Source organism: Thamnophis sirtalis, unplaced genomic scaffold (genome assembly GCF_051295495.1).
Source record: "Thamnophis sirtalis isolate CommonGarterSnake01/CBP01778 unplaced genomic scaffold, rThaSir2_p1.2 scaffold_3, whole genome shotgun sequence".
Taxonomy (NCBI): Eukaryota; Metazoa; Chordata; class Lepidosauria; order Squamata; family Natricidae; genus Thamnophis; species Thamnophis sirtalis.
The window spans coordinates 19,977,747-20,000,211 of record NW_028261383.1 but is presented as its reverse complement, the minus strand read 5'-3'; the positions used below and the strand labels follow the sequence as shown (position 1 = coordinate 20,000,211).

Here is a 22,465-nt window from a genome sequence, read left to right as displayed (position 1 = left end):
AAGACCAAACTACCAAATGACCAAGAAAACTATTTGAATTGGCTACACTGAAGGGCATTCCAAATACTTCCAACATAATCCAATGTGTTTCATTCGTGCCAGAAGATCAAAAGCAGTGAGATCTCATTTTGAACTCTGCACAAGATGCCCATTTTGTTTACTGGATCTCTCTCCTTGAATTGGTAGAAGAAAACTGTCAAATTATTCTTGGGATTATCTGTTAAAAGGAAAACTTGTTTCCTTGTTTAGGATGTTGCGTCTTTTGAGGAAGTGGCCGTGTATTTCTCCGAGGAGGAGTGGTCTCAACTGGATGCTGACCAAAAAGCTCTCCACGAAGAAGTCATGCTGGAGAATTCCAGGAATCTGTTTTCTCTGGGTAAGAATCCCAATCTCTGCTCAGAAACACAGAAAAATCATGGGGTGGAAGACTTAGATGTTATTAAAAAAAATAGATTAAGTGAAATAAGTGATTTAAAAGATCACTTATTTATTTATATCCTGCCTTTATTTTTTAGAAATAACAAAGGCAGTGGACAAACTCAATATTTCTTCCTCGTGCTGGTTTTCTCTACAACAGAAATCCTGTGACGTGGGTTGAGCTGAGATAGACTGGCCGAAAGTTACCTAGCCAGCATTCATCCTAAGGATGAACTAAAACTCACTGACCTAGTTTCTAGCCTGATCCTTTAACCAGTGACATTATGGAAGAATGAAATGTATTGAAAGAAACCTTTGCAAACTGCATAGCCTCTCTTTTTACACAAATGAAATGTGCTTTTTAATGCTTTTTGCTCATCAATTACAAAATATTCATTTCCATTCCACAGAAGATATTAGCAAGAATCTGAGAGATAAGCTATACCTATGGATGGGCCTCTCTTTACCAAGGTCTTGCCTTCCAGGGTTGGTATTCATTCCTGAATCTCTGCTCTAGGACCACGATGGCCCTGAGCTGCTATAACCAAGACTGGATGGGTCCTGAGTGGGATGTTCCCTTCTCTGAGATGTGCCCATTTGTGTACCAAATTTGGCATCCGCCTAATTGAGGGTGGGGAGCTATTGTCATCGAGTAATTCCCCTGGGCTTTCAATGATTCTGCTTTGTAGACGGGTGGGGGATGAGACTTCCAATGAAGTTGGGGAGCTGGTAGGTATGCTGTTGACCCAGCATGATAGTGTGTCCAATGGACTTCAGGACTTTGTGGCACCATGGAATAGTCCCAGGTCAAAGATTAGATCTGGGTTGTGTCGTACCTTCATTCTGATGTGATCCCATCCTTTTAGATGAGAATCAGTAGGGATAAACTTTGGAAATGGATCCTTGCTAAAATCTTAGTTTGGAATCTTCATGTTGCCACCAAAGCAGCCAAACTCTACATATTTATGATTCTTTGGCTAAATTTCAGAAGAAAAGGTTTTGATTGTTCTCCTATTCTTGCTACAGTTTTCCTTTTTCTTTTTTTAAGGCTATAATGGGCAGGAGAATAGGAATTGCAAGAAGGAATGCCAAGCAATCCTTTTGAAAGAGGGGAAAGGAAAGCGATATCAATGCATGGAGTGTGCAAAGGCCTTTAGCAGGAAAAGAGCTCTGATTCAGCATAAATCTATCCATACAGAGGGGAAGTTACATCAATGCATGGAATGCGGAAAGACCTTCTCTTATTATAGCTCCCTTCTAGTCCATCAAAGGAATCACAAAGGAGAAAGACCTTATAAATGCATGAAGTGTGGAAAAAGCTTTACTTGTAGCAGTAGTCTCAATTCCCATATGAGGATTCACACAGGAGAGAAGCCATATCAATGCAAGGAGTGTGGAAAGACCTTTACTTGCAGCAGTACTCTCAATTCCCATAAGAGGATCCACACAGGAGAGAAACCATATCAATGCGAGGAATGTGGAAAGACCTTCTCTCATAATTACTCTCTTATAATCCATGATAGGAATCACAAAGGAGAGAAACCTTATAAATGCATGGAATGTGGAAAGAGCTTTACTTGTAGTAGTAGTCTCAATTTTCACAACAGGATCCACACAGGAGAGAAGCCATATCAATGCATAGAGTGTGGAAAGAGTTTTAGCAGGAGTAGTCACCTTACCTCCCATAAGAGGATGCACACAGGCGAGAAACCGTATCAATGCATGGAGTGTGGAAAGACCTTCTGTTATTCTAAGTCTTTTATAAGGCATCAAATGAATCACAAAGGAGAAAGACCTTATAAATGCATGGAGTGTGGAAAGAGCTTTACTTGTACCAGTCATCTTAATACACATAAGATGATCCACACAGAAAAGAAACCATATCATTGTGTCGAGTGCGGAAAGACCTTCAGTTATAACCGTTCTCTTATACTCCATCAAAGGATTCACAAAGGAGAAAGACCATATCAATGCATGGAGTGTGGAAAGTTGTTTACTTGTACCGGTAGTCTTAATTCACACAAAAGGATTCACACAGAAGAGAAGCCATATCAATGCATGGAGTGTGGAAAGACCTTTACTTTTACCAATCATCTTGATTCCCACAAGAAGACCCACACAGGAGAGACACCATATCAGTGTGAGGAGTGTGGAAAGTTGTTTACTTGTACTGGTAGTCTTAATTCCCACAAGAAGACCCACACAGGAGAGAAGCCATATCAATGCATGGAGTGTGGAAAGAGGTTTAGTAGGAAATATGCTCTGATTCACCATAAAACTATCCATACAGAAGATAAGCCATATCAATGCATGGAGTGTGGAAAGACCTTCTGTTATTATAACTCTCTTGTAAGACATCAAACAAATCACAAAGGAGAAAGACCTTATACATGCATGGAGTGTGGAAAGACCTTTACTTGTATCGTTAGCCTTAATTTCCACATGAGGATGCACTCAGGAGAGAAGCCATATAAGTGTGCTGAATGTGGAAAGGGCTTTAGGTGGAATTCTGCTCTTACCACGCATAAAAGGATCCACTCAGGAGAAAGGCCATATCAATGCATGGAGTGTGGAAAGACCTTTACTTCTGGCAGTAATCTTAATTCCCACAAGAGGATCCACACAGGAGAGAAGCCATATCAGTGCAAAGAATGTGGAAAGACCTTTACTTGTAGCAGTAGTCTCAAATCCCATAAGACGGTCCACACAAGAGAGAAACAGTATAAATGTGTGGAATGTGGAAAGGGCTTTAAGTGGAATTCTGCTCTTACCACACATAAAAGGATCCATACAGTGGAGAAGCCATATCAATAAAGGGACGTAATGAGAAGTGCTTTGACAGAAATCCAGGAAGTTCTTGTCGTATTACTGCAATTGAACCCAACATTTCTGTTGCTGGGAGACAATGAGTTTTGCCCCCATTTTGTGACTTTTTTTTGCCACAGTGAATTGCTGTTGGTAACTTAGTAACTCTGTTGTGAAATTGAGAGACCGCCTCCTGCCAATTACCTCCCTTCGACCAATTAGATCGCACAGATTAGGCCTCCTCCGAGTTCCATCCGCCAGTCAGTGCCGACTGGTGACTACGCGGAGGAGAGCCTTCTCAGTAGCAGCTCCGACCCTTTGGAACGACCTCCCCGTGGAGATTCGCACCCTCACCACCGTCCAGACCTTCCGCACAGCCCTTAAGATCTGGCTATCCCGTCAGGCCTGGGGATAAGGATCCTAATCTGCCCCACCCGAATGCTGAATGAAAGTTGTGTTTTATCGTTTTATTTTTTTTTTCACTCACGTATTGTCTTATGTTTTGTCTTGCACTCCCCCTCCCATGAATTGTAAGCCGCCCTGAGCCCCTCAGGGAAAAGGGCGGCCTATAAATAATAAATAAAATCTAAAATCTAAATGAATCTGGCTTCCCTATTGTCTTTACTTGTCACAAAATCTCAAAAGGTGATCACATGTCCAGGAACACTTCAACTGTCAAACATGAGTCTGTTGCCAAGCACCTGAAATTTGATCAGATGACCATGGGGATGCTGCAACAGTCATAAGTTTGAAAAAAGGTCACTTTTTTCAGGGCTGCTGTAACTTTTAACAATCACTAAATGAACTGTTGTAAATTGATGATTAGCTTTAATTGTGTAAAATCCCATGCAAGGACCATTTGAGCAATAATCCAAATAAATTGTAGACCTTAGATATGTATGCATGAATTGCCTTTCTAGTGCAAACCAGAACAAGGTGGATTCTCAATCCTGCTTGTGGTTTTTGCCATGTTCAAATAATCAATTACTTTTGTGCATGTCGAAATATTCCTAATTGTTTTTCATTACATTGTTCCAAATATTCCAAAATATCAAACACAATGATTACATTATTCTTCAAGTATCTTTTAGGTTTAAAAAATCTAATACCTCTTGCTGATGCCTCAGTATTTCTGTTCTGGTATTCAGCCAAGTATCTGGAGCTAGCTCTTTTTCTGTCTATTCTATCTTTCTATCCCTGCTTGTCTTTTGAAGGCTAGTATGAGGAATCTGATTTCTGCATCCAGAATGTTGGCTCTTGCTTGCCACGTCTTATTGCTTGTGAGTGCCAAATTCCTTCTTTTTAGCAGCTAACATTTGTTTTCATACATGGTACTTGATGAGTCCCATGAGTCAGAAGCGATCCCATTTTTTCCACCAATTTGCCATGGGTTCTTTTTAAACCATACTCCATCTGATTGACTTTAACTCAAAAGATCCATCAAAAGTATGAACTTTAGACAATTTAAACCTGTCTCCTATAAGAGTTGTGGAGATGTCTATTTAAAAAATATATCCAAAAGTGATACATACAAATCACACGTAAGTTCTTACTATGTTTGTTCTCTTTTGCTAGATATTTAGTATATTGATACTATATGACGTTCTGTATTATACTATCACTATATTATATATTACTAACTGATAACCTGCGTTGCCCAGGTATTTATAGACGTCAAAGTCTTTGTCTGACAGGGAGCCATTTGTCTCACAGGGGCCTTTCTTCCCCCTACTCCCATGCCCATCATCCCTGCCCTCTCCCTTCCCCCTCCCATGTGCTCCCACCTGCCCCAAATCCATCAGGCCCTTCACTATTAGTCTACTGGAGGGCAAACATCACAGCTGGCTTTCCAGAGGAAGCTGCGAAGGAACTGACATCACAAACAATTGCCACTCTAGGATGCCGCAATCACTCCTTAATGGACCAGGCATTCCAGAGTTATGCTGGAACACACAGATACACACACACACACAAGGGGTGACTTACTCTACCAGTATTTGTTTCCAGATGATAAGTCATCTGTGTAACAAGTTTGGTTCAAATTGCTCTAGGCGTTCTGGAACATACATACATACATACAGCCTTTTTAAATAAATATAAAATAAATATAATAAAATAATAATAGAAGAAGATAGATGGATTTTCTACCTATTATCATGTTATACTATTTATATTGCAACTATATTGTTAACTGTTGCTACTATACTTAAGGAATGAATGGCATTCTTTCTTGGCCAAGTGTAATTTTGCACATAAGAAATTTGTCTCCGGTGCATAAGCTCTCATTGTGCAACCATGTACATTGTAGTACGATACAACAATATTTTTACTCTTCCAAACTCTGGTCTGTCTTTAAATAGAAGAGTTTCCTCTATTATGTTTCTTTTATATCAATGGACAGCAGATAAAGCGCTGGCGCCTTACCAACATTGGGCTTGGCTTATGTGATGTCACGCTTTATGATCACATCATTTAGTGATGGAAGTTCTGATCCAAATTCCATTCCTTAACCAAGAATTACAGGCGGTTCACAACTTTCGACCACAGTTGAGGCCAGAATTTATGTTGCTAAGTGAGAAATTTGATGTGAGGTTTTCCCCATTTTACAACTCTTCTTGTCACATTTGTTAAGTAAATCAGTGGAATTATTAAATTAGTATTGTGGTGGTTAGTGAATCTGGCTTCTCCATTGACTTTGCTTGTCGCTAAAGTGACCCCAGGACACTGCAACCATCATAAATGTGAGTGTGACTTGTCAAACATCCACATGTAAATCATGTGACCATGCTTCAATGGTCATAAGTGTGAAAATGGTCATAACTCACATTTTTCAATGCCATTGTAACTTCCAATGGTCTCTAGATGAACTGTTCTACGTTGACAACTATTTGTCTGGGAATTAGACATAATTTAAGCAAGAGCAATAGAACAAAATCACATATACATCAATGTTTGGTGTGAAAAAATTTCAGGATGAAGGATTCCTCTCACAAAAGAGACCAGAATGAGAAGTGAAATCCATGTTCAAAAATACTTTTTGAAGCATTAGAGCCATCATGCTGCAGTGGTTAGAATGCAGTATTGCAAGCGAATTCTGCTTACTGCCAGGAGTTCGATTCTGACTGGCTCAAGGTTGATTCAACTTTCCATTTTTCTGAGGCCGGTAAAATGAGGACCCAGATTGTTGGGGGCAACATGCCGATTCTGTAAACTGTTTATGGGGTGTTGTAAAGCACTGTGAAGTGGTATATAAGTTGAGGTGGTATAGCTATTGCTACTTTGCCTATTGATTTTCTCAATATTCACAAGATCACAGATCATTCTTAGACCATTAAAAAAAAGGAAAGTCTAGAAATTACTGCCTACTGCAGTCAGGCAATGTCAGAGGGAGCCCTTCCTTCTACTCCAAGGTCCATCATCCCAGGCCTGCATGGAACATGATGAACTGCCATACGCCCTGGCAAGGTCCATCTGTCTGTCAGGGTCCATGTGGCGTTGCACGCAGGATCCACCAGGGGGCTCCCCAGGTAGCCATTAGAAAGGCAGGGCGCCACTCGCCCGTCTGAGGGGTGGACTGAGCATGCACTCTTTCACCAGGTCCGAGACCCTCGCGAGGCATTTTGCAAAGAAAACTGAAAGCGCTTCCGCCCTTTCTACACTGCCCGATTCTGCTCCCCCGCTCCTTCTGTCCCTCCCTTGCTACGAGCCTTAGGCTGAGCCTTTCCAGCAGTCCAAGAGGCTGCAAGGAAGCCTTTCACGGAGGGAGATCAAGATCTGACTCCGGAGTTCAGTAAGTGCGGAGGAGTTTTTCTTCCACGGGCTGGACTGTGCGTGGAGACACGCAAAGCTACATCAAGTTCGGAGTCTTGGAAAGTGGGGAGCCCCTTGTCCCATGTTCCCCTGCCGCCCTTGTGCATGCACGGACTAGGCAGGGAAGACATCATAACCCTCCAGGAGGAAAATCGGGACCGCCAGAAAAATCGGAGCCATTCAGGATTAAGGGAAAAATGAGAAACCTCTTTCCAGGAGAAGCCTGAATCAAATCGTAGCTGGTTTATCTTCCGGTATTATTATTCACGCATTGAATCGTGATTTGTTGATTGCGATTTCTCAGCTACCCATAGAAGTTTGGGCCAGGAGCTTAATGGGTATCTATTAGCAGAACTTCCAGTGTAACGCTATACTGGAAAGTCAAATATTGATTAATTTACCTGTTAAATCGATTGGGAAAGTCATTCATCACAATGGCTGTTTGTGACCGGACACATTTATTATCTGAATTATTGTACAGAGTTGGTTTTTAATGTCGCAAGCAGCCATCAAAATTATTTGAATAAATAAGTAGGAATTAGAAAACAAAAACATGTTTTAAATATATGTATCCAAAGTTTTTAGTCCTTGATCAAAGTTGATCGAGAAGGTTACTACATAAATTTTTCCACACACAGATATGCTAGTCTACCAACTAGTAAGCTTTCCATTTATTGTTGGTGTGAGGGTTGGAAATTGAGCCCTGTGTTTAAGAGGAGGTTGAACCGTGGTTTTTCCTTGGAGTATACTTTTCAATTAAGAGCAATAAACCCGAGGTATATTCTAAAAAACATATTTTTATTGTAAAATAAATAACAAACATACTGGCTAATAACTACATCTTGGTAAAGTTCCTAGCCTACTTCCTCCTGGCAAGCAAAACAGAAAGAGAAAGAAGAAAGCAAAAGGACATGCGTAGTAGGCTTACAGAGAAGAGTCAGCCTACCGTATGTCTTAGATTATAGGCACAGCTGGCAAAACAAAAAAAGCCTCGTGACAGTTGGGTTCATAAGAATTTTTTTATTTGGGATTTTGTGGAGGCTCAGTTATTAAGTTGACAGTTGGGTGGAAAAAGCTTTGGTAGGAAATATGCTCTGATTCACCATAAAGCTATCCATACAGAGGATAAGCCATATCAATGCATGGAATGTGGAAAGACCTGTTGTTATGACTCTCTTATAAGACATCAAAGGAATCACAAAACAGAAAGACCTTATCAATGCATAGGGTGTGGAAAGAGTTTTAGTTGCAGCAGGCATCTTGATTCTCACAAGAGAATCCACTCAAGAGACAGGCCACATAAATGTGTTGAATGTGGAAAAGGCTTTAGGTGGAATTCAGCTCTTAGCACTCATAAAAGGATCCACACAGGAGAAAGGCCATATCAACGCATGGAGTGTGGAAATAGCAATAGCAGTAATAGCAGTAGACTTATATACCGCTTCATAGGCCTTTCAGGCCTCTCTAAGCGGTTTACAGAGAGTCAGCATATTGCCCCCAACAATCTGGGTCCTCATTTTACCCACCTCGGAAGGATGGAAGGCTGAGTCAACCCTGAGCCGGTGAGATTTGAACCGCTGACCTGCTGATCTAGCAGTAGCCTGCAGTGCTGCTTTTAACCACTGCGCCACCTTGGCTCTGGAAAGACCTTTACTAGTAGCACTAGTCTTAATTCCCACAAAAGGGTCCACACAGGTGAGAGGCCATATAAATCTGTGCACTGTGGAAAAGGCTTTAGAAGGAGCTATGATCTCACTTCTCATAAAAGAATCCATACGGGAGAAAAAACATATGAATGCATGGAAGAGTTTGGAAGGAGTAACACTCTTATTTGCCATCGAATAATGACCCCCATATCAATAAAGGAAGTGTGAGAAGATCTTCAATAGAAATGCAGATAGTCCTCAGATTATGATTGCAACTGATCCCTAAATTTCTGTTGCTAAGCAAGATAGTTGTGACTTTTGCCCCATGTTACTACTTTTCTTGCCATCTTTGTTCAGTGAATCCTTTGTTAACTTAGTAAAACTGTTAAGTGACTCTGACTTCCCCATTGACTTTGCTTGTGAGAAGATCGCAGAAAGTGATCACACAACCCTGGGACACGACAACTGTCATAAATATGAGTCAGTTGTCAAATATTTGAAGTTTTTTTAGTTGATCATGGGGATTCTGCAACGGTGATAAATGTGAAAAATGGTAATAAGTCACTTTTTTCAGTGCTGTGTAACTTTGAACAATCACTAAATGAACTGTTGTAAATTGAAGGACCATTTGAGTAATAATCCAAATAAATTGGACTCCTCCTTAGATGTGCTTCCATAAATTGCCTTTCTAGTGCAAACCAGAACAAGGTGGATCACTAATCCTGCTTGTGGTTTTTCCTAGTTGAAATAGTTCAAAGGTCTTATTTGCATGTAGAAATATTCCTGATTGTTCTTCATTATATTGTTTCAGATATTCCAAAATATCAAACAGAAGTAACACATTATTCTTCAGCTATCTTTTAGTTTTTTTTTTAAAAAAATCCCACATCATTTGTCGGCTGTGACCAGGGGGGCATTTGCCCAGGTTCGCCTGGTCCGCCATTTGCGACCCTACCTGAACCGGGAGGCCCTCGCAACAGTCACTCGAGCCCTTGTGATCTCTAGGCTGGAATACTGCAATGTGCTCTACATGGGGCTGCCCTTGAAGTGCATTCGGCGACTGCAACTAGTCCAAAATGCAGCCGCGCGAGTGATCGTGGGCGCACCGCGGTTCGCCCACATAACACCTATCCTCCGCGAGCTGCACTGGCTACCTGTTGATCTCCGGGTGCGCTTCAGGGTATTACTTACCACCTATAAAGCCCTCCATGGTAGTGGATCTGAGTACTTGAGAGACCGCCTCCTGCCGATTACCTCCCTCCGACCAATTAGATCGCACAGATTGGGCCTCCTCCGAATTCCATCCGCCAGTCAATGCCGACTGGCGACTACGCGGAGGAGAGCCTTTTCAGTAGCAGCTCCGACCCTGTGGAACGACCTCCCCGTCGAGATTCTCACCCTCACCACCGTCCAGACCTTCCGCACAGCCCTTAAGACCTGGCTATCCCGTCAGGCCTGGGGATAAGTTTCTAACTCGCCCCACCCGAGTGTTGAGTGTTGAATGAAAGTTGTGTTTTTACTGTTTATTTTATTCACATATTGTTTATGTCTCTGTATTGCACCCCCCCTTTCCTATGAATGTAAGCCGCCCTGAGTCCTCTCAGGGAAAAGGGCGGCCTATAAATCCCAAATAAATGAAAATGAAATTATTAGAGGTTATCTGATATCTCTTGCCTCAATATTTCTGTTCTGATATTGGCCCGAGTATCTTGACCGAGCCCTTTTTCTGGCTGTTCTACTTTTTCCATCCCTGCTTGTCTGAGGAAGGTTTCAGTGAGAAGTCTATTTGCTGCACCAAGGATGTTAGTTGTTGCTTACAAAGTCTTGCAGTCTGTGAAAGCCAAATTACCTTCCTTTAGCAGCTAAGATTTGTTTTCATACACAGTGTTTAACAAGTCCCTTTCTCAGAGGTTATTTTTAAACCATGCCCAGTTTGATTGACTTCAGCTGAAACATCCCTCAAAAGTACTGGATTCTAGACAATTTAAATTCTCTGTTGCCAACAAGGATTACAGAGCTGTTTTATTTTGAAAAAATATCCAAGATACAAAAGTGAAACATAATGTGAAAAAATTTTCTTTGTTTTTTTGTCTTGTACTAGATCTATAGTGTAGTAAACATACAAACAATGTGGAACTATGTTTGATTTCCTATAATAGGTTTTTTTGTATATTTGTACTGTACAATGTTCTTTATAATATACTATTATTAATATACTATTATACTATATAATCAGTAGTAGGATTCAGATAATTTACAACTGGTTCTCTGCCTTAATGACCGGCTGGGTAGGCATGACTGGTGGTCATGTGACTGGGTGGGCGTGGCCAAGTTGATGTCACTCACGTCACCCAGCCAGTCACCTCAAAGGCCTCAACAAATCTATAGTTCTGTAAAAACGTTGATCACCTTTTTTCGACTTTATTATCTGCATCCTAAAAGGACTTGGAATAAACAAATAAACCAAAGTTTGGTGCTAGTTTCATTTATTTCATAGCATGTGCTCTGCCATACTATAAACCTCTTAGATCCAGCAATGCATTACGTCACCTTTAATTATATAAATGTACTGAAATGCTCCCTATAATTGGTGATCGGCTTCATGTATTATTGTGTGGAAATGTGGGGGCTTTCCTCCATGGAGAATTGACAGTAACATTTCTCCAATCTAACTCAATCAATCACAATAAAGAAGCAACAAATATGATGGGAGTTGATTCCTGACAACCTTTTAATGAGATTTTATTATTCAGTATAAACTGAAATTCAGATTTTTTAAATAGTTCATTTGGTTTTCACTGTATTCCAATATTAAGTTTTAATTACACTCCTTTAAGGAGAGGCAGTCTCTTTCCATTAATGTGTAACCATGCATCCATCCATTATCGTTGGGATTTCTATGGAATATCTTTGCTGGGTGTGGTTATGATTAATTCCTTTACTTAAAAATCACTTACAAAGGAGTAAGAATCTGTAGAAGGGAAATGCATAGATGCTTTAAATAAAAACCTACAATTTACTTTGGCTTGCAATCTTTGTTATTCATATGATAAAGGGTTATGGCTATTCAGCTGGTTCACTGAATTCCACAAAAAATTAAGCTACCAGTTCTACTGAACGGGTGCCAACTAGCTGAATCCCACCACTATATATAATACTATATATTATTGTCCATCTATGCCAGTGATGGCGAACCTTTTAGAGGCCGAGTACCCAAACTACAACCCCAAACTCACTTATTTATCGCTAAGTGTTCACACTGCAATTTAACCTAAATATTGAGGTTTTAGTTTATAAAAAAAACTTCTCACTCTCTCCCCCCCCCAATCTCCTCCTCTCTCCCTCCCTCCCTCCCTCCCTCTCCCTCCCTCCCTCTCCTATTGCTACTATATTTCTACCATACTAGTATACAACAATATTGTTACTCTTTCAAACACTGGTCTGTCTTTAAATCTTCTCTGGGATTTCCTCTGTTGTTTTTCTTCTTTGTTAATGGACAGCAGGTGAAATGCTGGCACTTCCCAACTCTGGGATTGGCTTTTGGGATAGCTTTTTTTGCTTTATGACTGTATCACTTAATGATGGAAATTCTCATCCAAATTCCATTCCTTGACCAAGGCCTGCCTGTGTGGCTCACTGTCTTGATCCCTCTTTTAACCCATCATGGGTAGTGAGGTAATTGAGTGAAAACACAACGAATGGGGATTTTTATGCTTGTGATTGTGTGTTCATGCTTACATCCTCATTCTTACAAGTCAAGTCTTTTTCTCACTGTGGCAGCCTGCGTTGGAAAACACTTCTCCGGGAAAACATTCCCTCCGGGATTGGGCGGCCTATAAATCTATTAAATTAAATTAAAATTAAATTTGGTTCAGTCATGTTCCCTTTGTAAAACAAACTGTAGTTTATGACTTAAGATATCTTGAATCCTCAAGCCAAGGAAAACTGATGTCAAGTCTTTTGTCAGGTGTCCATGGCACATGTATGGCTGGTTCAAGCCCACCCAGGGACAGCTTGCTTGATTGGTGTACAATAGATGAAGATGATGGATGTTAATTCATTCATTGAGTTCTTCATCTTGGGACAGTAGTTACCACCTTCCTAATACGTTTTTCTGCCACACTTAAATATTTAGCCATCTGCTTCATTAGCTTGAACTCCCAAAATTAAAAAGCAGGAAAAGACCCCAGGCCTAAGAGGGGAAATCAGAAAGTTACTTCTTAGTTTAGTTCCTGTTGAGAATACAACAGGAGGTCAATGCCAGCTTTAGCTTGTACACAGGTTACAAATTAGGAAAGTTGAATGATGCTTCACAACATTGTGCAACTGTGGAAATCTTGTTGCTTTTAGAGCAAAATGTTTCTATAGAAGAGACAGACAGCTCCAGGATCTCACAGAAGCCCTTTACAAGAGATGAGGATATGGCAATCTCATCAAGACAGAATGCAGAACAAATTCCTAGGCAGTCTTTCTGAAATCAGTTGTTTGACTCTGTCTAACCTCCCGAGAACTGAACATTTGCTGACAGCCACATCCACTGAAATAGGAAATCCCTGAGATATCAGTGTCTTTATCCCATGTGGAAGCTCCAATTTGCACACAACCTCTTCAACCAAGTTCTTTCCATTTTTTATCTTTACCTATGACGTACTGGTTGTACAGGAGATTTTTTGAAAAAGAAACTCTCCTGAACTTCAGGATTGAACTAGCCAACTCTTTGACAAACTGATTAAATCAGGAAACGCTATGGACATAGTATACTTGGACTTTAGTAAGGCATTTGATCAAGTTGACCACAACCTACTTCTTGTTAAGATACAATAGTATGGGATAGAGAATATCACAACCAGATGAATTTACATATTGTTGACTAATGGTTCTGGATCAAACAGGTGAAAGGGCACCGATTTTGGTTTTGTAATCATGTCAATTTTTTCATAATGGAAGACTGACAGAATTAAACAGGAGGTATTTAGAAGGAGCCTTGCTATATAAAGAAATGGCTGAAAAAAGAAGAGCAAGAATGAGACGTTAAGGTCATTTTTAAAAAACTGCTCCTTAACCACTATTTCCCCTCTATGTACATGTTTTCTTCAATAATTGTAACTAAATATCATTTTTTCTTCAGAGAAAATGGGCTGAAAAGAACCAGGCTTTTGGAAAGAGAGAGGTTAATTCTATTCTTTTTAAATTGTTTCTTTACTCTATTTCCCCATTTCTTTATTTTATTGATAAATCTTTTTGTTGTTCTTGCACTGTCATATCTAAATCCAGACTAATCTCTTCAAACCAGTGGTATTTGAGCCTTATATTTACTTTTCAACATTTGCCTTTCCTAATTTTGTAATACCAGCTTTTCTCCAGTCACACATGAGATTTCAATCTTTCATTCTCCATTTCTCCATCATGTCACCTGTTTTGAGGTAAAATTTCTAAAAGGTCTATGAGTTTCAGCTTTCTCTCCATTTTGCAACTTGATTTCTTTTGGGCGTCTTTTTTTCCTCAGGATTGTTTCCTCGGGATTATTTTGATTATTGTGGGCTTCCTCTTGGTGCTTCCAACTCTCCTTTGCCACTCAGAGGCATGACTTTGAAAAGGCAGCTGTAATAATTGAACTCACTAAAGAAAGTCAATACAAATCTTAACTTTCCTAACTCATCTTTCCTCCCTGGGTCTCTGCCAGCCCCCATGTCTTCCATCACTCCAGGGTTGAGTTTGCCAACAGCCACAATATTGAAGCTTGTCTTTCAAAGAGAGGCTTTGTTTCTTGTCTTTTGACAGCCCTGCCGTTTCTGACAGGATTTTTGCTCCTTTTTGAGGCCTCCTAGAGACCCTTCAGCAGAGAAGCTGCTCTTGAGGAAAGCTGCTTTTGAGTCTCCCCAGAGATTTCCTCAAGGTTGGCAAGAACACAGATGGTTCTTAGACATTAAAAAGAGGAAAATCTGGAAACTGTCGCCTGCTGGAGACGACACGGCCTTCCTAGGCAGGCAATGTTAGAAGGGCACTTTTCTGCTAGTCCAATGCCCATCATCCGAGTCACACATGGAACATGGTGATCCCCTCCGTGTCCTCTGGAATCGCTCGGAGGGTCCTCCAGGGGGCGTCCTCGGTAGCCATTGGAAGAACCGGGCAAAGATCCCTCCCCCTCCCGCTTTCGAAGAAAACTGAGCATGCGCCTTTTTCTTTCCCCGTCACAAGCGTTCTCCGGGCCAACCCCCACCCCACCCCCCGAAAAGGCTGGGAGCCCATCTGGCTTTTCTACCGTGTCCGATCCGACTCCCCTTCGCTCTGAACCTTAAGGTGAGTTTTTTTACAGAAGTCCAAGAGTTTGCAGGGAAATCTTACACGGATGGAGATCCAGACGCTGTTATTGGAGGCGCGCGTGGCGACCTGCAAAAGTTCATCAGGTTCGGAGTTTTGGGAAAGGGAGACCCCGTGGTCCCATGTTCCCCTGCCGCCCCTGTGCATGCACGGGCCAGGCAGGGGGGAAAGCAAAGCTCCGGACCCTCGCGCTGCTCCTGGGGGGCGGGGGGGAATCAGGATCGCTGAAACGAGGGATGCATTTACCCTCCATTTCATTGGGGGAAAACCTGCAAGTGGGGTGGCGGGGGGAGAGAGAGGTCGGCTTTGCAAAACAAATTTCTACTTTCAAATCAGTCTTGACTCCTGGACAATTTCCTGCATATTTGGTGGCCCCGTTTTCAGAAAGGGGTTCCCTCGCCTCCTCTTTCCTAGGCTGAGAGAATCGACCTGCCGAAGTCGCTCCTGCTGCCTTTGCATGCAAGGCTGCAACTCCTTGTGCAAGAAATTGGATATAAGGTGTACAAGGACTGGGATTTGATTTCCTGATTTCCAGCCTTTCACCACCAACTGGTTCTTCCAGCAGATCACACGATCCTCCACATCCGTAGATGGTTTATTCCGAAGGGACATAGCAATAAGAATTAGTTAAACCTTGGTGCTATTTTGCTTTAGTCAGAAATTAGTTTAACTCTTGCTACCTTTCTTCTGTATTCTTGCTTCTGGCTAGGAACTTAACGCTCCATATATAAGGAAGGCAGGAGCAAGAGCTTCCCAGTGTTGAGTCAAAATAGATAAGAAAGAAGGTTTTGTCCACAACGCTACAAAGAAGGCTCCATAAGATAAGGGAGGCCAGGAAGAAGGCATGGACACCCAAGTCTACAAGAAATGCTCTGAGTAATAATCCCTATCTGTGCTCAGAAGCAGAAAAGTCATGGAGTCAGTGAGGGAGGCTTAGATGTTATTAAAAAAATAGGTTAAGTGAAATAAGTGGTTTTTAAAAAATCATTTATTTATATCCTGCCTTTATATATTTAAAATAATAAAGGCACTGGACAAACCCAATATTCCCTCCTCCTGCTGTTTTCCCTACAACAACCTTATGACATAGGTTGACCTGAGAGAGACTGGCCCAAAGTCGCCAAGCCAACATTCATCCCTAAGGCTGAACTATACTCACAGTCTCTTAGTTTCTAGCCTGGTGCCTTAACTGTTTCACCAAACTGAATTTATAGAAGAAGAAAATTTATTGAAAGAAAAATTGGAAACCTTTATAGCTTTCCTTTTTACATAAAGCAAGGAATTCCTATTTGGTTTTTTGTTGGTAAGTTGGTCAGCCTGTATTTCTGGAAGTTTCTTTTGTTTTCCATTTCAGATATATATGTTGGAAATCTTTCCTGGTTCCCTTGCAGTCCGAAGTATCTTCTGTGGGAAGTGGGTTGAATGGTCAGACATCCTCTGATTAGTAAAACATGGGAGATACATCCATCCATTTTGAAGCTGGATTAGAGACCAGAGAAAAGATGGAGGGACAACACCCAGCAGATACAGGAGTTGGAAAAGGCCCTCCAGTTGCTCACCCTTGGGGCTGTCGGAAGAATAGGGCAATTCTTGGACAGAAGAGCCAAGAAGCCAACAGTTCAGAGGTTCAATGCTGTGACTTCAGAAAAGTGCAGTTCCAGGAGGGGAAGAATCCCCGAGATGTTTGCAGTCAGCTTCACCGCCTTTGCCATCAATGGCTGCAGCCGGAAAGACACACCAAGGCTCAGATGCTGGACCTGGTGCTCCTGGAGCAGTTCCTGGCTGTTCTTCCCCCAGAGATGGAGCAATGGGTGCGGGAGTGTGGAGCGGAGAGCAGCTCCCAGGCGGTGGCCCTGGCCGAAGGCTTCCTCCTGGCTCAGGAGTCGGAAAAGATGCAAGAAGAGTTGCAGGTCTGTGAATGTAGTCTTAGCAGCTCTAAAGAGGAGCTCTCTGAATTTGTGAATTTTTGCAGAGTTTTCTGGGGTTATTCACACCTAAGGCCAGTTGTTCCATTTTTCTTCCAGAAAATGTTTTTGGGTCAGTTTTTCCATTCTCTTTCAAATTTCAGCAATGGGCAGTGGGGTCTTCTGGTTTAAAAGTGCAGTATGATAATTCACTGATACTCTTTGTTTCTTGTCTCACATCATGTCCAGAAATCCTTGGAAGCTATGACTGATTATCCCAAAAACAGGAAGGATTCATTTAAATCTTTTCAAAAGCTGCTTTTCAGGGAGACTTTACACAAAGATCAAAGTCAGGACACCACTCGAGGTAAGAAAATTTCTTTCTGTGTGACGTGAGATTTCAACACACATAAAGAAATAACATTTAACTCATTCTTTTGCTCCTCTTCATTAGAATGTCTCAAACTAATCCGCTTCCACCATTTTTCTCTTTCTCACAGAGAGTAGAAGGCTCTCCTTGGAAATGTTAGAATCACCTCCTCTTTGTGCTGGAGCTGAAGAATTAGCTGAACCGCTACGTCGGGTAAGGAGGAGAAACATCAGAAAAGGTCCATGAATCTTGGGTGGGTTTCATTTTCCTCTGGAGTTGAGTGTAATAAATTGCTGTTTCTAAGCAATACGAATCTGATTCATAATTCATATTTTGCTTAGTGTGTCCTTTCACCTCTGAGGGGATCCTTTGGATGACACTTTCTTTACTTCTGCTCCACAGTCAGATTTCTTTGATCGGACTGTTGTCATCACTGGGTCTCTTTCTCTCCTGGTCTCCCCAAGTCATTCTCACATACCATTACAAAAAATACCTTTTTTTCCCTTTTGAAAAGCATCTTTGAGTCAAGCATGACCTGGTGACAGAGAATCTCCATAGAGATATCCCGTTCAAACCTCTTCCAACACCATCATGAAGGTGTGGAGTTGGGTTATTTTTGCTCCTCAGTGGATAAAGTAAGTCATTGGCAAAAATATCAGGTGGGTTTTGCCACTATTTGGAATTGCCCACCCTAGGAAGAATTGGAATACTGATAACTAATGAATTTAAGACCAAACTACCAATTGAGCAAGAAAACTATTTTAGTTGTCTACACTGAAGGGCATTCCAAATACTTCCAATGTGCTTCACTTGTGTGTCAGTCAAAAGCAGTGAGATGTAATTCTGAACTCTGCACATTCTGTTCACTGGTTCTCTCTCCTTCAATTGGGGCTATCTGCTCAAAGGAAAACTTGTTTCCTTGTTTAGGCTGTTGTGTCTTTTGAAGAAGTGGCCGTGTATTTCTCCAAGGAGGAGTGGTCTCAACTGGATGCTGACCAAAAAGTGCTCCATGGACAAGTCATGCTGGAAAATTCCAGGAATCTGTTTTCTCTGGGTAAGAATCCTTATATGGGGTAGAGGACTTAGATGTTATTTAAAAATAGATTAAGTGATTAAAAAGATCACTTATTTATTTATATCCTGCCTTTATTTTTTGAAAATAACAAAGGCAGTGGACAAACTTAAAATTCCTTCCTCGTGCTGGTTTTCCCTGTGACACGGGTTGAGCTGAGAGAGACTGGCCCAAAATTACCTAGCCAGCATTCATTCTAAGGATGAACTAGTACTCACTGACCTTGTTTTTTGCTTGACCCTTTAACCATTTGGCCAAACTGACATTATGGAAGAATGAAATTTATTAAAAGAAAACCTTGGAAATTGCATGGCCTCTCCTTTCCCATAAATGAAATGTAATTTTAATGCTTTCTGCTCATAAACTATAAAATATTCATTTCCATGCCACGGAAGATATTAGCAAGAATCTGAGAGGTAGGCTGCACCTAGGTATGGACCTCTCTTGAGCAAGGTTCTGCCTACCAGGGTTTAGTATTCACTCCTAAATCTCTGCTCTAGGTCCCTGGTGGCCCTGAGCTGCTATAACCAAGACTGCATGGGTCCAGAGTGGGATGTTCCCTTCTCTGAGATGTGCCCACTTATATACCAAGTTTGTCATCAGCCTAATGAGGGTCAGGAGCTACTGCCATACAGAAATTTCACTTGGTTTTCAAAGATTCTGCTCTGCAGACAAGTGTGGATGAGACTTCCAGTGAAATTGGGGAGCTGGTTGGTATGTTGTTGTCCCAGCATGATAGCGTGTCCAATGGACTTCAGGAGCTTGTGGCACCATGGAATAGTCCCAGGTCAAAGATTAGATCAGGGGTGTGTCTTATATTCATTGTGATGTAATCAAATCCTGTTAGATGAGAATTAGTAAGAATACATTTGGAAATGGGTGTTTGCTAAAACCTTAGTTTGGAATCTTCATGTTTGCCACCAAAGCAGCCAAAATATAATGATGATTCTTTGGCTAAATTTCAGAAGAAAAGATTTGATTTTTCTCCTATTCTTGCTACTTTTCCTATTCTTTTTCTTTTTTAAGGCTATAATGGGCAGGAGGAATGCCAAGTGATCCATTCGAAAAAGGGGAAAAGGAAGCGATATCAATGCATGGAGTGTGGAAAAATGTTTACTCATAGCAGTAGTCTCCATTCTCATAAGAGGATTCACACAGGAGAAAAGCCATATCAATGCATGGAGTGCGGAAAGACCTTTAGTAGGAAAAATGTTCTGATTCAGCATAAAACTATCCATACAGAGGAGAAGTTATATCAATGTATGGAATGTGGAAAGACCTTCTCCTATAATAGCTCTTTTAAAATCCATCAAAGGAATCACAAAGGAGAAAGACCTTATAAATGCATGGTGTGTGGAAAGACTTTTACTTGCAGTAGTAGTCTCAATTCCCATAAGAGGATCCACACAGGAGAGAAACCATATCAATGCATGGAGTGTGGAAAGACCTTTCCTTGTAGCAGTCGTCTTAATTCCCATAAGAGGATCCACACAGGGGACAAGCCATATCAATGCAAGGAATGTGGAAAGACCTTCTCTTATTATAGCTCTCTTATAGTCCATCATAGGAATCACAAAGGAGAAAAACCGTATAAATGCATGGAGTGTGGAAAGGCTTTCAGTAGTAGTAGTCATCTTGCCTCCCATAAGAAGATCCACAGAACAGAGAAATCATATCAATGCATGGAGTGTGGAAAGTCCTTCAGTTATTCTAAGTCTTTTATAAGGCATCAAATGAATCACAAAGGAGAAAGACCTTATAAATGCATGGAGTGTGGAAAGAGCTTTACTTGTACCAGTCATCTTAAGACTCATAAGATGATCCACATAATAGAGAAGCCATATCATTGTGTGGAATGCGGAAAGACCTTTAGTTATAATCGTTCTCTTACAATCCATCTACGGATTCACAAAGGAGAAAGACCATATCAATGCATGGAGTGTGGAAAGACCTTTGCTACTAGCAGTCATCTGAATTCTCACAAGAGGATCCACACAGGAGAGAAGCCATATAAATGCATGGAGTGTGGAAAGACCTTTATTTTTACCAGTAATCTCGATTACCACAAGAAGATCCACACAAAAGAGAAACCATATCAGTGTGAGGAGTGTGGAAAGACATTTGTTTGTACCAGTAGTCTTAATTCCCACAAGAAGACCCACACAGGAGAGAAGCCATATCAATGCATTGAGTGTGGAAAGAGCTTTAGTAGGAAAAGAGATCTGATTTACCATAAATCTATCCATACAGAGGAAAAGCCATATCAATGCTTGGAGTGTGGGAAGAGCTTTAGTTGCAGCAGACATCTGGATTCCCACAAGCGGATCCACACAGGAGAGAAGCCATATAAATGTGTGGAATGTGGAAAGTTCTTTAGGTGGAAATCTGCTCTTACCATCCATAAAAGGATCCACACAGGAGAAAGACCATATCAATGCATGGAGTGTGGAAAGACCTTTGCTAGTAGCAGTAGTCTTAATTCCCACAAGACGATTCACACAGGAGAGAAGCCATATCAATGCAAGGAATGTGGAAAGACCTTTGCTAGTAGCAGTCATCTGAATTCCCACAAGAAGACTCACACAGGGGAGAAGCCATATAAATGTATGGAATGTGGAAAGAGCTTTAGTAGGAAATATGTTCTTACCACACATAAAAGGATCCACACCGGGGAGAAACCATATCAATAAAGGGAAGTGTGGGACTTCCAATTGACATCGCGGCAATACAGACACTGACGAATGGGTGTTCCCTTTCCTGTGCTGAATTCTTCATGTTTGTGGGCTCCGGAGGGAGCCAACACCAATCTGAAGGAGTGATGAAGCAAAGAGGGGCACCCTGTGAGGTCGGGGAGAGTTGCAACTCTTCTGTCTGGCCCTGGGTTTTTTCCCCCCTCTCAGCCACGTCAAGAAGAAGCAGACTAAATATGGTGAACAGCTAAGAATGGTGCTGGAGAGAAGAAGGTGAGCCGTGTTGGAACTGGGGGAGAGGGTTTTTTTTTCTGCACTAAATTTAACCCCAAGAAATAATTTCGAACCATCTGCCCAGAACTATGTATTAAAGTTGCATTTAAGCATTTTGGGGCACTTTAAAATAATGCCTAACCGGAAATGGAGGCACAGGAGAGTAAATAATAGACTTTGAAATAAATAGAAAATTGGATTCCTAAACTGGGAAGAAGCGGTACTGGGAAGGCATTCTTAAATGTTGGAATTACATATTTACAAAACTCATTCTGCTTTTTCAATTGTTTTATAACCAAAACCAGGACAGACTTGTAAACTGAAATCTAAGAGGAGAGTGCCACCTGTTGATAAAAAGGAAAATAACAAGCCTTCCACTGAACGTCTTTCCATTGGATTATTTTTAGTTACTCTATGAGTATTGGCGATCCAAATATGAAAATGTGGAAGTTATTCAATTAGAGACATCTGAATATTATACTAGATGATTGAATTTGTAAAAAAGGACATAAAGGGGCTTTTGATAACTTCTGGGACCACTTAAATGGAACTGATTGTTAACCCATGAGACATAAAGAAATGGGACTAGTCTACTACCCGAAGGGTAATTCAAAGACCGAATAAATAGTTCTTGAACTCTTGGATAAAAGTTAATTTCTCTTTTTTTCTAAAAAACAAAAACAAAATATGAATGAGTGGAATTATACAGGAGATGGGTTTACTCTTGCAAAATACAAAATACATTATGGATAAATGATTTTAAAGAGATCATGGAAAAAATGGAAAATACCATACAAGGAATGATGAGTACAGACACAGGTGCCCAGGAAAGGGAGGAGTCAAAAGAAGAAATGAAGAAGAAAGAAGACAAAGAGGAGTTAACAATGAAAATAATAGTGATTGATGAATTAAACCAGGGTTAGTGAGTTGGAAGACATGTTAAATGGAGGCAGGGCCCTGGGTAGAAATTTTAAAAATTAGGCAGTATAAGAGGGTAGAGGTGGGAGGAATACTTAGATTGGACATTCAAGAAATAGACATAGACAGAGATTTAAGAGAAGAATTTGTGAGGCAAATTAAAAAAAAGAAGCAATTAAAAGTATTGAAGTGGGCAAGAAATGATGGATAGATGATTTTATTGTTTATTGTTGTTTTGA

At 40.9% G+C, this 22,465-nt stretch overlaps 1 protein-coding gene across 1 annotated transcript; it reads left to right on the top strand.

Annotated features, from left to right (window-relative positions):
- Positions 1-254: 254 nt before the first annotated feature.
- Positions 255-21,269, top strand: LOC106546165 (uncharacterized). The gene is made up of 9 exons (XM_087708053.1): positions 255-376; positions 1,466-3,229; positions 8,143-8,428; positions 8,717-8,850; positions 16,458-16,909; positions 17,153-17,270; positions 17,404-17,486; positions 18,201-18,327; positions 19,372-21,269. Exons 1-9 carry the CDS (start codon positions 343-345, stop codon positions 21,033-21,035), a joined length of 4,662 nt encoding a protein of 1,553 aa, XP_087564179.1. The 5' UTR covers positions 255-342; the 3' UTR covers positions 21,036-21,269.
- Positions 21,270-22,465: the final 1,196 nt, after the last annotated feature.

Bases quoted from the DNA above. Each gene is read 5' to 3' on its own strand.
- LOC106546165 (XM_087708053.1), top strand. From the start codon at position 343: ATGCTGGAGAATTCCAGGAATCTGTTTTCTCTGG. The intron at 377-1,465 runs GTAAGAATCCCA...TCTTTTTTTAAG, and splicing joins CAGGAATCTGTTTTCTCTGG to GCTATAATGGGCAGGAGAAT. The intron at 8,851-16,457 runs GTAACACTCTTA...AAAACATGGGAG, and splicing joins CATGGAAGAGTTTGGAAGGA to ATACATCCATCCATTTTGAA.